The 17,468-nt window shown below is 42.1% G+C and overlaps 1 protein-coding gene across 1 annotated transcript in view; it reads right to left on the reverse strand.

Annotated features, from left to right (window-relative positions):
* Window positions 1-9,439: 9,439 nt before the first annotated feature.
* Window positions 9,440-17,468, reverse strand: part of LOC119185261 (pancreatic triacylglycerol lipase) — a 41,567-nt gene continuing 33,538 nt past the window's right edge. The window contains exons 6-7 of the mRNA XM_075881369.1: window positions 11,101-11,295; window positions 9,440-9,738 (exon numbers count right to left, since the gene is read on the reverse strand). Coding sequence (XP_075737484.1) covers window positions 9,461-9,738; window positions 11,101-11,295 — 473 coding nt within the window. The 3' untranslated portion in view covers window positions 9,440-9,460. The remainder of the gene's footprint in view (window positions 9,739-11,100; window positions 11,296-17,468) is intronic.

Genomic DNA, 17,468 nt, shown 5'->3' on the forward strand with positions numbered 1-17,468 from the left:
TCATAATTACGTGTTCCGGCATATTTTTAAACTCTGGCTATAAACACACGCTAAGTGCTGGCAACCCTGAAGCGCGCGTTTGTGTGTGAGTACAATACACATTCGAAATCGGAAATGTTCGGGGGAAGAATTGTCGTAATTTATTTCAATAATGGGGAGCACTACGACTTGCACAGAAAACAAGCATATGCGAGAAATAGAGTGACACACGTAACGCAAAAAACTTCGTAATGCGTTTGCTTATATAAACGAAACTATACTCCGTGCTTGGGGGTCCGAATCATGCTTGAAATGCACACGTGTTAAATAAGTGTATACTCACCGAAGAGAATCACGTCGTCGTGAGCGAATGGATTAGAAAAAACTACCGTATAGACTCCATGATCATCTTTCCAAAGCGTAAGTTTCTGATTAGCGCCCTTCTCAGTTGCGTTGTGCGTCGTCTGCATCCTTCGGGAAGGTATAGAAGCATGCATGGTCATCTATCCTTCACGATGCCATGCATTGCGGCACACTTCAATTGTTCTTGGACATCGCTTTTCTTTTTCGGGGGTGGGGGGGTGGGGTGGGGGGCTCGAATGTGCGGTGTGACGAAAATAAAGGAACTATGTGGCCGTTTCTACGCGTGCGCAACGTTGTAACATATCTCCTTTCAAGGTTGACCCTGTTGGCGCTGTTTCCAGGCGCAGCCACTAGGCGGCTAATGCTTAGTTGAAGTCACGAATTAGGCTCAGAACAATACTGCGCTAATGGAGACGCGTAGTGCTCAACTCTTTTTTTATTACTTGGTGCTTTTTAGCTGAAGCACCCTGTATGCGCGAATGATGTGTTGTTTGACGAGATAGCGCTGATTAGGTTGGGTACTTGAGAAAATGCTTTTTTTAATTAAAACAGTAGTTAGATTGCGCTTGTCTGCGTGTGCTCCCCTTTTGTCCTGTTTGTTACGTGCAACGACGCTGAAAGATGAATTGATTGACATCCCAAAACCATTCTATGATTATGAGAGATGCCGTAGTGGAAGGCTCCGAAAATGTCAACCGCCTGGAGTTCTTCAATATGCACCGACATCGGAGCACATGGACCTACAGCTTTTTCTCATCCACTGAAAACACAGCCACCGCAGCCGGAGTTTGATCCCGCAACCTACGAGTCAGCAGCCGAGTACCTTAGCCACTAGACCACCACGATGGGGCTAGGAATAATCTGTTCAGAGTAGACCATCTAACAGCATTGCTTGAGTAGTTAATGCTCATCGTTAACAGCTAGGAAGTTTTGTGCACCCAGGCACAGAGGGTAGACTTGCAGTAATATCGCAGGCACAATTTAATTCAATAGCAACTTCTTAAGTTTTCCTTTCTTAATCTTAAGGCGAAAGCATTCATAAACTGCCGCGTGCTAAATATTTTCCGCTTAGCTTTAGACCCTAGAAAGTCAATACCACTTTCATAAATGCAATATTCAGGACCAAAAACAACGAATGAGATTGCTCAATACGAATAAATCTTCCCGGGGATGCATTGACATGGGTACTTCATTGACGTTTCATCCTCGAGCTGATATACCCCTCCTGCCATTCAGTACTTTACGCTCTAACCTGCATGCTGAAACGAGGCATTGTAAGCTCATTTCACAAACGTGGTTTGGAAGTGTTGTGGTAAAGCGGCAGAGGCCTGCCTGTGTAAACAAGCGCAATATCTATTTTCGTATCATACCCAACCCAGCTACTTGTCTTAAAAACTGAAGGAATTATTATCAGTGAACCACGTTAATAAACTGCGATAATTTTATGGCATGCTTATACAGAAGGAGGTAGGAGGTCTCTTACATAGAAGCTGAAATGAACACCCTGCGCATAGTAGTACGAATTTTTTCTGACAAACAATGATGGCAGCGCGTAAGACTAACAGGAACTGAATCAATTAGCATACATGATATAATGAGTTTTTCAGCTCATTATATCATGTGTCAGTAGAAGTAGAGTGAATGAGTAGAAGAGTTGAAGTATTAACAAGTACAATGATGTCGTAGTCATTAACAGTTAAAACCACACAGGTGCTTTTTTTTTTCAAAATATAACAAAAAAGGGTGAAGCTTCCACTAAGCAGCGTAGGTCGGCTAACTGCTTAATGAGTCGACACACGCGATATCATTCGGACTCACATCGCAAAGTAAGGCTGAGTGTGAGTAAGCCCGAGCGCATAGCAGTCCTTACAGATTGACTACGAGTAAGCCTGGTCGAGAATAATTCTACCGTAGTGAATTTGAGTCTGAGTGAGTCCGGTAGGGAAAAATTTCGGTGAGTTCGAGCCTGAGTGAGTCCTAAGCACAAATTATATTTTGCGAGTGAGTCTAAGTGTGCTCCCCATTTTTCGTCAAGTTAAGCTAAATATAAAGCCACGCAAGCCTTCAAATAGCAAAAAAGGGTGATTATGAAGACCAGCCTGGTTGCTTCTAATTGGTATCTACGCATAAGCTAGGTAATGAGGTTCTTTGTATAGGTTGCTTCTAGGTCACCGCTAGAGTTCACTTAGGTGCTACGACGTTATAGCCAAGTTTAAACAAGTAGCACCACATTATATCCAAGTGCTACGACGTCAGCCAAGTACTACGACGTTATAACCAATCGCTAAGACGTTGTATTTAGGCGCATTAACTGGGATAGTGGTTTGACTCAGGGTGACCCCGAGTATGAGTGAGAGAAAGCAATTGTCAACAAGAAGTCATCTTTATTGAGCCAGCTTAGTCATCGCAGTCATTGTGCTCGTCGTACTCATCATGAGACAAACGTGCTCTAATCTATAGGCTCTTAGAAACTCATCGACCTCGTCCCTGCCATGAAACACTTCGACCATGCTTTCATCTTCCATCACTATTATTGCTTGTCGTTGCTCTTCTTTCACAGACTCGGATTGTGTTTGATCACTAAGCGACTGTAGCATTGACAAATCAGTCATTGGATCATTACATGATGATAGTTTCTGCCTTTGCCGCTCCACAGTGGTGGGATAAATTTTGTATTCTTCTTTTTTAGTGGGTCAGGGAGGATCTGTTTGATGTGAAGGAGTACAGTTTACAAATGTGTCATGTCGGCCAGATGTGAAGCTCAGCCCCGTATACTGGAAAGAAGTCAATGTTCCTGCGAAATGTCGAAAGCATGAATACACAGCCCAAAGCAGAGCTGCATGAATAATCTCGTTGTGCTCCAGTTTTTTGGTGATGGTTTTATTGATTAAGTGGTTTTTACGGAGTGAGTCCACAAAATATGTGCTAAAAAAGAGGCATTTTTCCCCCTAAAAGAGCCTAATACAGAAATAACGAAACTGGGCTGTATTTTCTTGGAATGTTAGGCACCCCTGAAGGTCTTTCCCATTTAAAACGTTTGTAATCAAAATGTGGTAATTCCTGTAATTCCTGATAATTACATGGGCCCAGAAAAGCAGTTTCTGATCAGATAAGAGCCGAATGCTGCACCTGTTTGAATCGAACTGTGCGAAATCTGATAAACCAGAACTGCACTGAAAATTGTGATCAAAATAATCAACACGGCTGCATCTATTTTTTATTATTCACGTAGTTGCTTTGTTTTCGTGCTTTGGCTTCACGACTGCTTTTTTTTTTCTTTAACGAGTTGGTGCTTACTGAAGGACACAATATTGCATTGCAAAACTAGAACAGAAAGTCAAACGTCGACTCTCCTACTCCCGCTTGACTGTCAGTGTTTCTTTACGAGTTTTGCGTGAGAGTATCGTATTTTTCCCTTAAAGAGAGCATATTTGAAAGGAAAAACGACAAATAGAAAGTTATTAGACTCCAATATACTCTTTAAAAAAGACGGGATCTTAAAAGGCTCAGCCTAAAACCAGCTAACAAGATTAAAGAAGAACTGAATCATTTTTTTATATTTTGAACTATAAATTCCTGAAACTACAATATTCTGCCGACCCTCCAGCACAATGCGCCAGTTACCAGGAAGGACGGCTTGATCTTAGGGTCAATTTATCGTCATTTTACCTAGGAAAAATAGACGGCACCAACGAAAAGACAATATGACGTTGCTTTTGTCTCAAGACATTGATACATCGTTCCTTCGCTGCCATTTAAACTACCTTTGCAGGTAAAATTTGCCATCATGAAGACACATAGACGGGGCGGTAATATGTAAATTTTATGGTTGTCCTTAGTGTGAAAAGTTTCTATGACTGCATGTCATCTTTCATGAAGGTGCCGGAAGATAACGTGCGTGCAATAAAATAATAGTTTACAACCACAACAGCGACCATGAGATAATAAATGTAAAGTAGGTGTGCCTATAGAGTGTCGTTATGCTGGCGTCTTTTATTGCTATGACAGGCACTAGTCTGTCTAATATATCTTGCCACAAGTTGGTGGGATGTTATGCGCTACACCACATACACATGATACAAAGAGCGCGATGATGGACGAAATACATATTCCTCCATGACCTTGACATGTGCAGAACTAACAACGTTTATGTCAAACAGCTTGAATATTTTTGAGCTTATGTGAAAGCTCATTGTATATGGCAGCCAGCAACATTTTTGGTTTAATGGTGGTGTTGGTGTACTGCCCCCGCCGAGAAGTGGGCAAGTTCAATGATTTGAGCAGTCTTGGGCAAATAGACGAGAGGGTTGAAACAGGAAAGCCAGCATTGGATAAACTGTTTATGACGCTAAATAACCGATGATTGAATAAAGTGATGCTTGAAGTGTGCTATTTATGCAAGGCGAAATTCGTTTCCGCTCCAGCAACGAGATATCGAGCCGCGAAGACAGGTCATTTCGCAGAGAAACAAACAATGACACCGACCCTCTCGGCGAACCGGCCTGCTTCGTTCCCCCTTTGCTTCGTAGAGTGAGGCCGTCGAAAAAACCAGTTGCACGTGTAAAAGCGTCATATAAGTGTATAAGTTTTGATCGCGTTGGAAAGAAGAAGCGCTGAACAATGAGCTCATGTTGGAAAGCGAGTGGCGCTAGCGAGTACGTCGGCCTTGCTAGGCCTACGCTCGGAGTCGAAAATAAATGTGGGCAGTGGCGATGTATGTCGCTCGCGAAGACGTAGCTTTGTTGACAATGTTATTTGACAATGAAGTATAACTGTGTGAGCTTGTTTATTTTGTGCGCAATAAAGAGGATAAGATGTATTCAGAGTGTGCAAGCTGAGGTGCCGTATGTTAACGGAGACCGAGCACTGATAGCTCGTTCTCCCCAAGTGTTGTGACTCATCGTGCGTCGCACGCCTAATCACGAGCCGAATCGCACCATTTGTACAACGCTTCTTAAGGCGTAGTTTCTTCACCGACAATACGAAGTCGGTCAGCCAATGCATGGATGTTATGTGTAAAGCAAACAGAGTAAACTCCGCTAGGTTGGCATCCAGTCTAGCCTCGGCCACGGTGCACAAGGTCGACCCACGCATGTCTTAGCGTCGGATCGGACTGGAACCGATGGAACTTGTATCTATTGTCTCCCGTTTCACTGGTGCAAGCCAATTCATAGGGCAAAAATTGTTGCCATGGTGACAAATTGGAAATCAAATAATTTTTTGCTGTCTGATGAGCATAGGTATTGTATTCGAACGCATACACGTGCACCATATTCCAAACTCCGCTAGCTCACTTCTCAGGTTCGCTGGATGACACTGACCGCATGACCGCACGGCGTGAAGAGATGACCGAGAGGGTGGACGCGGAAGTGCCATTTTTGTGTTTTGGTGCCTGACGTCAAGTTAGTGTTGATGTCAGCAGGTGCGCCGCGAGAAATATTTAAGATCTAAATAAAATATCTTATCAGAATTTGCTGAGTGTCATACGTGTTCAGAGCCGTCTATGTATACGGGAGATATTGTATGGAATAGAAAAGTTGCCTCCGAAAAAAAGGTATCAGTACCCCATTGGGACCGCAAGGCTCCGTCGGGGAATATCCCAATTTCGCTAGTATTTTTTCATTGCACATTCGAAATCATTTTTCCCCATTTTTATACAAACTAAAGAGCAAAATAATGAAGTTTGAAATAAGTTGACCAAAATACTCTTCTTTGGACTGAAGATACGAGCCATATACAAAATTTAAGGCTGTGTAGCGGTGACAGTGGATTTTGTAGCTTTTAAGCTACATGTAGGCTTGAGGCATTTTGGTGAGACAAGCGCACTGGCAGAAAAAATGTACGAGCAGGCTTGGTCATATAGTCAGTATTTTCCTCAGACTCATTTAAAATGAACTTGACTCTTTCAAAAAAATAATAAATGGAGCATAATCGCGAAAGGAACCATGGGATGCGTAGCAGCAGCGGTGCGCACGCCGTTGACCCGGTTGAAATGAGCGTCGACGCGGGTGCTGGGAGAAGGGTTTGAAGCGAAACACGTTGTAGCGTTTACTCGAGTACACGTTTGTTTGAAATGCAAAGACATGGGAAGCAAATTGGGTTTCGTGTAAGTTTTATCGCAGATAAAGGAGTCTAAAAAGTGTTTCGACTCGACGTGTGGTCCAGCTTTGAGGGTGGTTGAGAGATTGAAGCAAGAGAGAAGTGTGTTGCGAGCGGGCGTTGGAGCTGGTAGAGTTACTGTATATGCTACCTTTAGGTAGCACAGTTGCACCACTGTTTTTCGGGAGCTGCTCACCCGGCTTTTGACGATTCCAGCAACGCTATTGGTCGCACGCCATCACGTGGTCATAGGTCGTTCAAATGCACTGCGGAGAAGCCAACCCTACGCAGACGACGCCGATGCTTTGCAATATTATGAGCGTGCTGGCGCCCTTCGCGCACACACCGAGTGCGTCCTTCACAGACACTGGGTGCGTCCCACAAAGACGCTCGACGAGTCTAAATGCGGGTTCTGCCCCCTCCTCTATCATAAAAAATAAAAAGAAAGCGAAAAAAATAAAGCAATGTTAGTACTCCGAAGCGCGAGCGCTGCTCCTACGCGTGTGGTGAGTCGCTTTTCCGCAAGACTTTTGAACCCAAGATGGCTTACCTTGGCGCAAATCTGCTACCTAAAGGTAGCATATACAGTAACTGTAGGAGCCGGCAGCTGTGGGGACTGCGGTGAGCGTGCTGCTGGTGAGGAAGAGAGGGACGTGAGCGCGCACCTGCGAGGGGAACGTGACATGAACGCGCAGCTGCGACGTCACCTGCTTGGCACCACTCTAACACCTGCACCGAGGGGAACGCGCGGCGGCGCGTTCGTACGGCCGCACGTACGTACGGAGTTACACACGTGAGTCAAAGAGCTCCTTTGCATCCTAAATTTGACCCCGAAGGTTTACCACCTCAAGTGCATAGAGAATGGTCTCATGCAGTAAGTTACCGTATGAGCGTTTCACATCCAAGAAGAACTGAAGACAATTGTTTTGATTATCATTGCTGTTGGACGTACGTAACAAAATCCCCTAATATTATGCATGAACGGTCATGACGGAAACCAGTCAGGTAAGTGTATAGACCTTGTAGTAATCAAGATATAACTCCATACGGCCAACGATCATACGTTAAGTTATCTTCCCCACACAGCACCTTCTTTTGTTCGGGAGTGAACGAATTACTTGTGTTTCCTTCGTTAGGAATGTTCACCTTTTCTCAAGAATAATTGTACAGACTTTCAGGAAGCAGCTCATACGAAAGACACAAATTAGAGAACCTACAAAATTGCACGCGTAATTTTATTTCGTTACTTTTATAAGGGAATAAAATTCACTACTTGCACAGAATGAAAGTCTTTGCAAGCAACAAGTCTTATTATGACCCCGTACAACCATGAGTCAATAGCAATACTTTGTTACAATGTCCAACTCATTTGTTCCTTTTTTTTAAATAACTGACATGAAAAGCTCCAAGGTTTTTATGCATGTGCCCTTCAATTGGCGGTTAAAATCACATGACCGTAGCAATAAACACTTTCATATAAACAAAACAATTCAAAAATGTTTGAAAGGTCCAGGATCACTCAATCGAATTTCTGGCTCCTTCAAATTGCAAATGAGCTTGGATATTGCTGCTACTAAATTTGCATGGTTGCCAAAACATGTGAAAACACTGAGCGCTGATGAAAGTGTCAGGCATATGATGCTGCCAAATTTTTTGGCTGTTTTCAGTTGCACCCTATAAAACTGATTTCATGAGCTAGTGTTTAATCGGTAAGAGGCAATCTTTCAGGGTACATGGTGTAGATAGAGTACATTTTTAGTAAGACGCGTTACTACAACCGGAAAATAGAAAGGTGGTTGCAATTCTAATACTGGTTCAGAATTTTGTGTCCTTGTATTTTTTCTTGCGGCACTGACATATCAAATCTCGAATCACTTGGCATAACTTTCTGCGCAAGTTAACCCGTAACTGATTTGATGACAGCATAGATCGGTGAACTCACTCATGTGTTGACTCACTCCTACTCACCACAGTCTCAGATCAAGCCGTGAGTCTAAGTTTTAGTGAAGAGTAGGAGTGAGTAATATTTTGGTGAGTTTGAGTATGAGTGAGTCTGGTGGAAAAAAATCGTGAGTGTGAGTTCAAGTGAGTCCAAAGCGCAAGATATATTTGTTGAGTCAGCCTGTGTGAGTTCTACTTTTTTTTCCGACATATAACGCGTTCGACGCTCTAACCACTAAGCTACCACAGCGGTCTTTTTTTTTCCGACATAAGATCCTCTCTACTCATCTTCAGCATTACTATCAAACTTACCGAGATTCGTGTTTACACTCATGTTTATTAACAAGTATTCTAGATCAGTACCGTTGACACACCATTTCAATATTTATTGATTAGAGGTTTGCATTACCAAGGGGGGTGTCTTGACCGCCCCTTCCCCAGCCAAGTCTTCCATGAATGTTTTTGATGATTATATCTTATGTTCTAATTGCTTTCGAAAATACATTTACTTGTTTGCAACTACTCATATCTCGCATTTGAAAGTACTATATAAAAAGACGACAAGAAGAGCGCTGAATACGTGAGATATATGTGTTAAAGAACATTGACACCATGGTCGAACAAGCTGATTATCGGCTACAGTCTTTTAAGTCGACTCTCTCAGACTCACTCGGACTCAGATCGAGTCGTGATTCTCAGCCTCAGAAAGTTCGGGTGAGTAATGTTTGTTGAATTTGAGTTCAAGTGAGTCCAGCTGAGAAATTTTTCGGTGAGTGTTTGTGTTAGTAGGCCATTAGCGTGAAATAAACTTCATGAGTGAGTACGTGTGAACTCCCCAATTTTCGCTCACTTATGGGTGATGTTCGTAGCCTGCTTTCAGGAAGACGTCCTAGATTAAAGGCGCTGTCTCATTTGCGTCGACAGTTCTCGTGGAACTTCTCGCTATCTTGCCTTCGTTATCCCGCCGAGAAGTCACACGCGATACATTGAACAAGCATAAAAGATGTTGTCAATGTTTCAAAATGCTTCGTGAAGCAAACTCATGAACTCGTTACAATACGGCCACGACATTGATTTATTATCGTTTTATTGAGGCTGCTGTTTGGCGTAGCCGCCGGAGAAGTTCACTGTCCGGCTCCTCTGGCCGACAAAAAGGTGGTTCGCTGTTCGTTGTCAGGAATTGTTCACCACGTCCACCTGCATTTTCGCTGTCGTAGCCCATTTCGCCCCTGGGAAGTTGGTCACATCGTGGGTCGGTAACATTCGGCCGGCATGAAGTGGACACAAACTTGCATGCTTCATTCAGGAGGGATTCGACAAAATATATGTGCGCCCTACGGTGACGGCATGAAAGACCTGGAGCAAAACAAAAGTGGCGCATCAGCTGTTTGACGGCAGTCGTATTAGCTTACATAGTAAATTGGGGAAACCAATAAAAAAATCGAGAGCCTTATTGTATGAATGACACGCTTGCTGAAAAAAAAAGAATATATATTCGTGAATTTAGGTTATCTCTAATTTCTCCGTAAGCTTAAATGGACGAGTGCAGTGGTAAATTCTCCATGACGAGGCTTGGGTCTCTTCCTTGATTTATAGTTACACTGTTTACAGTTTACACCATATACATGGAGGACCGCTACAATATCCGTACTCAAACACACGTCAAATGCGGTGGAACTCAAATGTGTTAACTGTTGAACCGCATTGAATGACTGCTTTGCCAGTAAAATGAAGTCGATCCTGCCCACTCCAAGAAGCAGAAAAGTTAATTCAGAACCTTAAATTCTCTAAAGAACAGTAAGTTAGAAGAAATAGTAGCCGGATGCTTAGAAATCTAAAATCTCACGCCAAACATTTGCCACAATTTTCTCAACGAAATCTTCCAGAGAAGATTTTTGTTAATAGTTTACAAATCAGATGAGATTGTTACAGTGTTTAGGTGAATAGATGAAGACAACTTAGTGCTATATTTTAGAGCGATGCATAGAAAACCAGTTTAACTGCGCTTTACGCAACTTCAGGTGAACTTTGCAGAAATAGGCTACAATTATTTAGTGTTAGTTACAGAGTTCTTCACTCAATGTTAGAGTTTCTTGAACTTTTTCTATTTTTTTGCAATATTGACGAAAAAAAAGCTTACTTACTGCAGTCTCTAGATGTTAACTTTTTTTCTTACCAGCAAACCTGATCAAGATTGGTGAATGACTACCAATAAGAGTGTCTTCATCATTTTCTAGCGTTTTTTTGTTTGTTGCCACCTTTTCGCAAGCAGCAAGAACAAATATGTAGCGCCATTATTTGAACGGTGCGAAAAACGGAGATCGCACGACCGCAAAACGAAGAAAACAAAGACAGCGCTTGGCACTGGCACGTGAAGCCAAGGCTCGCGTTTACCTGCTGGCGTCAATTGTCATTCAGCGTCTTTTCCTTCGCTCCTGTGGCGTAAGCCTACAAATGAATCAGCATCTGCTATTTCTATCACTTCCGCAAGGGTAGGTCACTTGCCTGCCTCCGTTTGCGAGCGTTAATATAAACTGAATGCCACCACACCGCTGAAGCGAAGCGAGTTACTCGACCAGACCCGAAGTTCGGCACAAACGTTCTTGCGCCACTCATCGCGGTGAACGTGACCCCGCTGGTGCGATCGGAATAAGGGATGCGTGGTGATAAGAATATTGCTCTGGCATGCACAATATCGCTAGATCGCTGTACACGTACTAAAAGTGTCGCAACCAGGTTGCCTTTGATGGAAATTGGGATAAAAGTCCACGTGGCCGGCGGCAGTCTGCATGCCGAGGTCCCCCTTGAGCACATTCCACCCGTAACTGGTGTGGATGATGTCCACGAAGTTCGCATCCGCCGTGCTCACGTGGACATCGCTCTCCTCGAAGAGAGGTCCAGCCGGATCTAGAGCTGCACAGTCGAGACGCACAGAGTTAACCTCTCGTATGCGGTGCTTTGCCATTCTGCAAAGTGTAAAACTTATCTGCAAAAGCACTGAGAGAACCTATGGCTACTAGAAAAACTCCTGAAAACTACATTAACAGGTATTTTGGCTATATGAAGAAAATTTCTTTATAATTAAGAAATCTTAAGAGCTGAGCTCCACAGACTTTCTTGGCACAGGGTGTTTGATGTTCAAACCTCACAATAACGTGGATTATATTGTCTAATTATTTCCGATTGAATGTAGTATATAGAAATTGTCTAGTGATCACTTTCCTAATAAAGTGCATCTGACATATTTACTCACTCTCACCAAACAAAATTTTTAGCTTTGTGTTATACCTATTCTTCGCCCTGCGTGGGTACGCAAAAACTATATTTTATGGCAGTGGTCTTGCTCATCCTAGCTAACATAATTTACATCTTACTGTACCCCTAAGAGCAAAGTATTACAGAAGGGCGAGGCTAGGAAACCACATAAATGGGCAAATAACAAAGCAGCGTAACTCGCTAGCCAATACAACAAAATTGATAGCAGAATAGAATTCGGGATCGATGATGTCGGATATCGCCGAACTAAATTGTCGAAACCGAAGGATAAAAGCATACAGGATATAAATGTGAAATTGAGGACAAAGCAACATATCAGCTTCCTAAAACAGAAAAGCCATCACATTTTTCTTCTTGAATTACGTCATGAGTCAGTGATTACGAACAGATTTCATTATTTTAATATAAGCCATATTGTTTCTGTCCTCGCCTGTCGTTTACTGTCAGTACTACGTCTTAGTTCCAGATAAAAAAGAGTTTCTAGCAATTCTAAAAAAAAAAAGACTTAGAGCCTTCGGCTTTAAGTTAGTTAGATAGTGTCACATGGTTAAAAAGTAGAAAATAAGGTATTAGGTCGGAAAGACGGGAAGAAAATCTAAACTAGGAACACAACTTGCTGAAGTTTGCAAGATATAATTGTTAACTTGAGGAGAAACAATATTCAAAGGCATCACAATTCTGGCATTCAGACAATGCCTGTCAACGCCTCTGCCACTTTACTTCGCACCGCCAGACTTGCCTATTGTTTCCACATGCTCGAAAACTACCTTTTTTTAATTGCTAAACATTTTTTAGCAAATTTCGGCAATATTTGGTGAAATTGAGCGTATCTATCTATCTATCTATCTATCTATCTATCTATCTATCTATCTATCCATCTATCTATCTATCTATCTATTTATCTATCTATCTATCTAAGCTCTCCTTGTGGTTTCGATAATGGTATCGATACCGATATTGATGGCATGACATGACTGCATCACGGGCATAAGTGACTAGTCATAACATGAAAATCAAGATGTTTATGTCATGAATATTTTGATTTACATTTCATGGCCTTGCGTCTCTTGTGGTGGTTTCGTTCATACTACATCTTGAAAAACTGGTATGGTATGACATGACTGCATGGTGAACATAGGCGACAGACCATAGGGCGGAAATCATGACACGCATGTCATGTAAGTCATGACTACATGCCAGGCTCATGATGCGCTCGCGATCATTTCGCTAGCTACACTTATACCAAATTTGGTAATACGTTACATTAATGATCGACGAAGGTAAATGACACTTCCGAACCTGATAATCATGGCATGCCTCTCATGTAAAACGTAAGTACACACTGCGCAAATGATGCTCTTATGAGCGTTTCGCTAGCTTCACATATATCAAATTTTGTACTACGTGACGTGAATGCATGGCAAAGGTAAATGACTGTTGCAAAGATGATAATCATGACATGCGGATCATGCAAGAACATGACAACATACCACGCTAACGATGCGCTCGGAGCCGTTTTCTAGCTTGACATGTCCCAAATTTGATATCACGTGACATGAAACGACGACGAAAGTAAATGACATGTCCTAACCTACTAATCATATGATATGCCTGTCATGCAAATCATAACTACATGCTACGCTCATAGCGAGCGCGCTCGTGGCCGTTTCGCTAGATCCACATATACCTAATTTGATATCGCGTGACGGGAAAAGACGACTGAGGTAAACGACACATCCAAACATGATAATCATGACATGCGTCTCATGTAACATTAGAATACATGCTACGCTCTTAGCGTCCTCACAGCCGTTTCGCTAGCTTGACATATACCAAGTTTGATATCACGTAACGTGAATGAACGACCAAGGTGAATAACACGTACTAACATGCTAATCATGATATGCGTGTTATGTAAAACATGGCAACACGCTACGCTTATAGTGCGCTCGTGCCCGTTTCACTACCTCCACATATACCAAATTCTTTATCACGTGACGTGAAAAGACGATGAAGCTAAATATCGTCCAATCATGGTAAACATAATACTCGTGTCATTTAAAATATAATGACATGCTATGCACATACAGTGCTCACTGCCATTTCGCTAGCTCCACATGTTCGGTATTACACTACGTAAATAAACAGCGAGGCTAAATGAGACATTCTAACATGATAATTATGCTATTCGTGTCATTTACAACTCGACCACATGCTACGCACATAGCACGCTCGTGGCAATTTTCCTAGCTGCACATATAGTATCACGTGACCTGAATAGACGACGATGGTAAATGACACGTCCAAACATAGTAAACACAATACGCGTGTCACGTAATACATGACTACATGCAATGCTCATAGAGTGCTCGTAGCCGTATCATTAGCTCCACATATACCAAATGTGGTACCAGCTGACTGGAATAGACGGCGCATGTTAACGGCACGGCCAAGCATGATAATCATGACATGGAAGTCATGAATGACATAATTTACCTACGCCTCGTATTGTTTTGCTCATTTTAATGTGGCATATCAACTTTCCTTATTTGTGCTTCGCATATCATCGATTTCTACTGTATGTGAAATCTGCTAATTTTTTAACGTGAAGTTTTCTTAGCGTACTGCAAGCACTTTTCAGATCTATCTTCCTGTCTATGTATCTATCTTTCTAGGCACTTATTTGGGTGCTCTCGGTATCAACCCCTCAACCTGTAGTGAATGAACATTAGTATGGGATAATAAGATAGTTTGACAAATATGTTGCGATCGTCAAGACAAGCATAATGTCACAATACCGTCACATACGTCGTCAAACACATCGCGTCACACTGGCACATACCCGCAGGTGGGTAATTGCCTTTAGTATGCGGGTATGTGCCCCAGGCGACTGACATTCACTATCTGCCCAGGAACTGCGAGAACAGAGATGGGTATTTTTAAGGCGGAAGCGTTAAGAAAAAGCTGAAATCGGCCGCGTTGAGCCGACGAATGCATAGAATACATGTGAAGGTTCCAACACGAATCAACCATAGCTTCCTGCGTGGCAATCAAGCATTCTGCTACAGGGCCACGCCAGGTCCATGAACCACTTTTGAAATAGACCCTAACGTTCGTTAAACGTCAATTATGGCTGCAGTGCTGTTTACTCCATATTATAAACTTTCATATGCACCTCTATGATATAGCCGTCATGTCGTCTTAACATCCGTTGTAGTTAGGTGTCATGCACAGAATTTTATTTATGTTGCAGTGTGCAGGCCTATTATCCTCGCAAGTACTAGCTCTTCATATCATCTTGCGTTTTTGTTGATACTGACGTTCCTGTTGCCACCATTGCACAAGTGTAAACAACTGGTTATATAAACATTTGCAACTGTTAACATGTCTGTGAGTGCAAAATTTGTACATATATTTAGCATCATTTCATCACGCGTCATTTAATACATTTCAGCGTCATTTTATTTCATTAAATTACAACATGGTCACCTTCCCTCCACATGCTTCGCATAACGTCGATTTCCAAAGTACGTGGAATCTGCCGAACGTTTTATTGGGGGAGGTATGATGATTTGATAGCTTAAATTATTTCGTTATTTTCAACCTCAAAAATGCCAAGATTGGACACTGCAGGAAAAATGGGGAAACCCAAATACGCTCGTAGTAACGACTGGCAGCTGCGCGCTTTATTTGAGTCGAATGAAATTCATCCTTAGCGAAGCTGACTAAACCAACGCTATTTTCTATCAACTCCTACCCAAGTTGCTACGGACGCAACTATTTTTTGCGGTCATTTTATGCACATGATTCCGCAGTGAACCTTTGTTGTTATATATATCTTTTTCGTGCGCTTTATCGACTGCCATTGTTCTGCACATCATGAATTGCTTCGTGTCTGATACCAAGTAAACTGGGGAACGATGACCCAACGTGGATGCTAACACGTAGATCAAGCATAAACACTGAATTCCTTTACAGGCTTTTTACTGCCATTTTTCTGCAACAAAAGTTGTTGGGTTTACGTCCTGTGACAAGAGATACGCTGGGAATTTCCGCATTTGTGTGTCAGTGACAGATGTAAGAGGTCATTATCATGTTTGCGTAAACGCCGGCAAAATACAAGAGGGGCGCACTGATCACACGGTGACATTCGCGTCTGCAAACTAGCTGATGCAAAAATAAAAAAAAAAACTGCTCAAATTTGAAACAGAAGACCACGAGCCCTTCCTCTGTGGGGAGCCCTGTGTCTGGAGAATGATTGCGAATGTCTCTTCGCAATGAACATTTCCTGTGACGTGTTTGATAAGGTTCTGTAAGCTCAATAAATCGTGTGATGTGAAACACTCCACTGCGCCACTGAGAGTGCAACGCGCAACGGACAGTGGGAGAACAAAAAAAATGTTTAACAAAAGAAACGGGCCTCGAAATATAAGCTTGGTATCATCCCATATTGGGTAAGACGTAATTCTGCACAGTAGATGAACGGTGACGTTTGTGTGTGTAATACGAGAAGCAGAAAAATGTTGATTGCGAAAAATGAAAAAAAAAAGTATCTACTTTGACAGCAAATTTAGGCTGGTAGCTCTGAATAGTGCTACGTAGACCAACTTCAGTGGAAGCCACTCAACAGTTATTGACGTTAACCTGACGTAACACCCGTGTCGTAGGAGTACGCACGTTACCTTTATAAAATTTGATAACCAGCACTGCAACCACAATTCACGTTTCACCAACATTACGGCTTCAAAGGGTCTTTCTCAAAGCTGATTCAAGATATGGCGTGCCTCTGAAGTAAATATTATTCAATTACCACGTAGGGCGTTTGGGTTCGATTCCTGCCAAGACTCTGATATTTATCCTTTGCATTCAGCGAATCAAGGCTGTGTATGTCTGTTTTACTTGATGAGTATGTGCCACTCGTGTCTGGAAGAAATTACATGACAACGTATGCGACAAGAACATCACGTCATACATTTCATGACGAGAAAGTCATGCTCTTCTCTCTTACGCTTGCGAAGCTAGCAAGGAGGCATTCACGAGAGCAACCAGACGTAGACATTGAGATAGATAGATAGATAGATAGATAGATAAATAGATAGATAGATAGATAGATAGATAGATAGATAGATAGATAGATAGATAGATAGATAGATAGATAGATAGATAGATAGATAGATAGATAGATAGATAGATAGATAGATAGATAGATAGATAGATAGATAGATAGATAGATAGATAGATAGATAGATAGATAGATAGATAGATAGATAGATAGATAGATAGATAGATAGATAGATAGATAGATAGATAGATAGATAGATTCGTTTCAAATTGATGGCCTGAGGATAACGCCTGACGATCGAGATGACATGGCTAAAGTGACCACAAGGGTGGCTATGAGTCGTTCATGTTATATTGCTAAGCACGACAGTGCACGAGCAATTACCAATGGCATGTCTACTCGAACGAAGAAAAATTCCGTTGTACCTATATCTATATGTGCACCCGTTTAAAACCTCTAGCATTCGAAACTAATTATGAGGCCCACGCACCGGAGCGCAACTAATGCTATCGTAGTTTTGTCCTATAAAACTATGCATTCAAAGAAAGCCTAAATTGCTGAAGACACCTCTATATGGGCCTGTAACATTGTCACTTTTAATTGGCAACCAAAAGGCGATATAATCTTTAGTTGCTACGCTTCCGTAAGCTAATTCTGTTTTTACAAGAACCCAAACAGGTTTGTATGAGACATACTTCCCGAACACAAAAACGAACAGTAATATATATAACTGAACACGCGGTCATGA

This window comes from Rhipicephalus microplus, chromosome X (genome assembly GCF_043290135.1).
Source record: "Rhipicephalus microplus isolate Deutch F79 chromosome X, USDA_Rmic, whole genome shotgun sequence".
In the NCBI taxonomy this organism is placed as follows: domain Eukaryota; kingdom Metazoa; phylum Arthropoda; class Arachnida; order Ixodida; family Ixodidae; genus Rhipicephalus; species Rhipicephalus microplus.